Raw genomic sequence first — 3,709 nt, 5'->3', positions numbered from 1 at the left:
CCTGTGAGCAGGGTTTCCCAGAGCTGTGTACCATGGTGCCCAGGACCCTTTTCTGAGTTCATACACTTAAATTAGAAGCTTGTTAGGTGTTTGAGGAGTTCCACTATTCCCTACATTGGGCATACACATTGCAGTTTATTGACCTCGAAATTCATCTGCCGTCATGTTGCCCATTCACCTGGCAGGGTTAGTTCACTCTGAGGACTTCTCTGGGCTAGACTATGACCTAAATAATCTGGCACCATCTGTAAATGTGGCCACATCACCGCTCAGCCTCCTTTCTCTTATTTTCTGTACTGGTATCTAATGTGTAAACCCCCATCTCTGTTTCCCTCCCTTCACAGGCACCTTGAGCATTTCTGTGCCTGATCGACTCATCCACCACCATATGGCAGCTTCCAACCTCACCCCCTCTGGCCTTTCAACATTTATCCTAACAGGCATTCCTGGGCTGGAAGCTGCCCACATCTGGATTTCCATCCCTTTTTCTACATTCTATATTATCAGCCTGTTGGGAAATTTCATGGTTCTGTTTGTTGTAAGCAGAGAGCAGACCCTGCACAAGCCGATGTACCTGCTGCTGTGCATGCTGGCACTCACAGACATCAGCATGTCTACCTCCGTCATGCCAAAGGCACTGTGTATATTTTGGTTCAATTTGAAAGACATTACTGTGGGTGGCTGCCTCACCCAGATGTTCTTCCTTCACGCAGTTTCTGTTATGCAGTCAGCCGTCCTCGTGATAATGGCCTTCGATCGCTATGTCGCCATATGTAACCCCCTGAGATACCCCACCATCCTCACGAACACACGAGTAGCTAAGCTAGGGCTTCTGGGTTTGATGAGAGCTGTTCTCTTCATGCTGCCCCTGCCCCTGCTCCTGAGCAGGCAGCCATTCTGTGTGAACCATGTTATCCCCCACATGTACTGCGAGCACATGGCTGTGGCGAAGATGTCTTGTGGGGACATCACAGTCAACAGAGCATATGGCTTGGTGATGGCATTTGTAGTCTTAGGGTTAGACCTGATGCTCGTAGCCCTGTCCTACAGTCTGATCATTGGGGCCGTCCTCAGAATCTCCTCCAAGACAGCCTACCAGAAAGCCCTCAACACCTGCACAGCCCACATTTGTGTCATGCTGATGTCTTGTACTCTCTTCTTCTTTTCGACTCTGACACACCGGTTTGGTCAGGGCATCGCTCCACACATTCACATCATCTTGGCCAACCTCTACTTCCTCGTCCCCCCCATGCTCAACCCTATCATTTATGGGGTCAAAACCAAAGAGCTTTGTGACAAAGTGAGCAAATACACCTGCAGAATATGCTTGCCTGGAGGCCACTGTCTTTAAACCTGCATGACAAGAGCGGGAAAGGATATCTCCTTCTTAATCAAGGGTGTTCTGTCCCAGTGTAGATAAGCTCAGCATTGTGGAAGTTCAAGTCTGAGAAGCTCCTCACACCTAACATCTTATCACTCCATCACCAAGCAATACGCTCTCCTTTCCTCTCTGATCATCACCTGATCTCTTTCAGCGTCACCCTGAGAAACTGGAAAGGATCCAGAGGTGAGAGACAAACATGACCAAAGGGATGGAATGCAAGGCATATGAGCTGAGGCTGAAGAAACTGGGGACTGCAAACAGGGGACTTTGTAAGAGATAGACATAACAGAATCACTATGGTTAGGAAGGGCCGCATCGCCAATGCCAATGCTGCTCCTCTCTCCTCCACCTGTGCCTGTATCCAAACAGACAACCTAACCATGGATGCCTCTACCCAGTGATGAGCTGCTAAAATCTTAACAACCTGTTCCCCCCTCACCCCAAAAGGGGGTCATGCCCCCCCGCAGGACGCCTGCCCCATCCACCCCCCTCCTCTGTCCCCTGACTGTCCCCGGAACTGGGCAGGAGGGTCTCGTGGGCCACCGTAGTGGGTGTCCTCCCCGCCCCTAAGAGCCAGAGGGACCTGCCGGGGGTGAGGTGGGGAGTCCCGGCGGTGCTTACGTGGGGCAGCTCTCGGGAAGCATCCGGCAGGTCCCTCTGGCTCCTAGGGATGGGGTAACATAGGTAGGGGGGGAATCGGGGGAGAAGCCGCTCCCCCCACTGATCACATCAAAAGTGGCGCCTTAGGCACCGACCCCGTGGGTGTTCTGGGGCTGGAGCACCCATGGGGAAAAGTTGGTGGGTGCAAAGCAACCACCAGCAGCTCCCCACCCCATGCCTGGCCCCTGCTTACCTCTGCTCCACCTCCGCCTCCTCCCCTGAACGTCCCCCACCCCAGCTTCCTGCGAATCAGCTGTTCGCATGGAAAGCCTGGGAGGGCTGAGAAGCAAGCAGCGACTTCGCGCTCAGGCCCAGGGAGGCGGAGGAGAGCTGGGGTGGGGAGCGGTTCCCCTGCGCCCCCCTGTCTCGGGTTACCTGCTGCGGCGCGGGCAGCCCTCCTCGGGCCCCCCCCAGCTCACCTCCGCTCCGCCTCCCTGGGCCTGAGCCTGAAGCCGCCTCTTGCTTCTCAGCCCTCCCAGGCTTCTCACGCGAACAGCTGATTCGCGGGAAGCTGGGGGTGGGGGGCAGAGAAGCAGAGCAGGGCAGAGCATAACTCAGGGGCGGAGGTGAGCTGGGGCTGGGCGGGGAGCTGCTGGTGGGGGCTCTGCACCCACCATATTTTCCCCGTGGGTTCTCCAGCCCCAGAGCACCCACGGAGTCGGTGCCTAAGGCACCACTTTTGGCCGGTTGTTAAATTTAGAAGCCTTTTTAGAACCGGTTGTCCCGCACAGAACAACCGTTTCTAAGAAGCTTCTAAATTTAACAACTGGTTCCAGCGAATTGGTGTGAACCGGCTCCAGCTCACCACTGCCTCTACCCATATTCTGGTGTGGATTTGCGGAGATAGTGGCCTGCATTTTCCACTCTCAGGAAGCAAGCCTGGGGGGACCATCCAGTGCAAAAGGTACCTGCTGGTGGAATCTCGCAGGGAGTATGAGGGAGAGCTACAGAAAGAGGTGGCTTGGCTGAGGATCACACATGCCCATGAGGAATTCCTCAAGAGTATTCACATGGAGCCATCCAAGGCTGAGGAAGCCATCCAGCTACAGAGGATTGCTGTCACACCGCTGGGAGAGGAGGATATGGCTCTGTGACAGGGAGGATACTGGCTGCTGGTTACTTCTGGCAGCAGACAGTGCTCCACCCCTGCTCCCAAACCACTCAACATGGTGATGGAAAACCGATATGCGTCCCTGGAAATGAGCAATGAAGAATCACCCCAAAGGAGGAGGAAGAGGAGCCATGTAACCCCAAGGCTGGGAGGATCACAGCCACCATTCGCAGGAGGAAATGTAGTCTAGTGGTGGTTGGTGACTTTCTTCTGAGGGGGATGAAGGCACCCATCCTTGGTATGAAAGGATTGTCGAGGATCATTTGGCCCTCTGACCACTACCCCATGCTACCCATCCATGTGGGCACTAATGATACTGCAAGTTATGACCCTGAGCAGATTGGAAGTAACTGCAGGGCTCTGGGAGTATGGGCAAAAGAGTTTGGAGTGCAAGTGGTGTTCGCTTCCGTTCTTCTGGTCAAGCATAGGGACCCAGGCAGAGACAGATGCATCCTGGAGGTGAATCTGCTAAGCAGAGATGGGGTCCACGTTTCGAGGAAGGGGTGGAGCATATTTGGCTACAGCGTGGCTAACCTAGTGAGGAGAGCTTTAAA

The 3,709-nt window shown here is 54.2% G+C and overlaps 1 protein-coding gene across 1 annotated transcript; it reads left to right on the top strand.

The window, feature by feature from the left end:
• The first annotated feature begins 381 nt into the window (after positions 1-381).
• Positions 382-1,351, top strand: LOC141981021 (olfactory receptor 52D1-like). Its single transcript, XM_074942839.1, has one exon. The coding sequence runs from the start codon at positions 389-391 to the stop codon at positions 1,349-1,351; it is 963 nt and encodes a 320-aa protein (XP_074798940.1). The 5' UTR covers positions 382-388.
• The last annotated feature ends 2,358 nt before the right edge of the window (positions 1,352-3,709 follow it).

This window comes from Natator depressus, chromosome 1 (genome assembly GCF_965152275.1).
Source record: "Natator depressus isolate rNatDep1 chromosome 1, rNatDep2.hap1, whole genome shotgun sequence".
Taxonomy (NCBI): domain Eukaryota; kingdom Metazoa; phylum Chordata; order Testudines; family Cheloniidae; genus Natator; species Natator depressus.
This window is presented reverse-complemented; position numbering and strand designations above follow the sequence as displayed.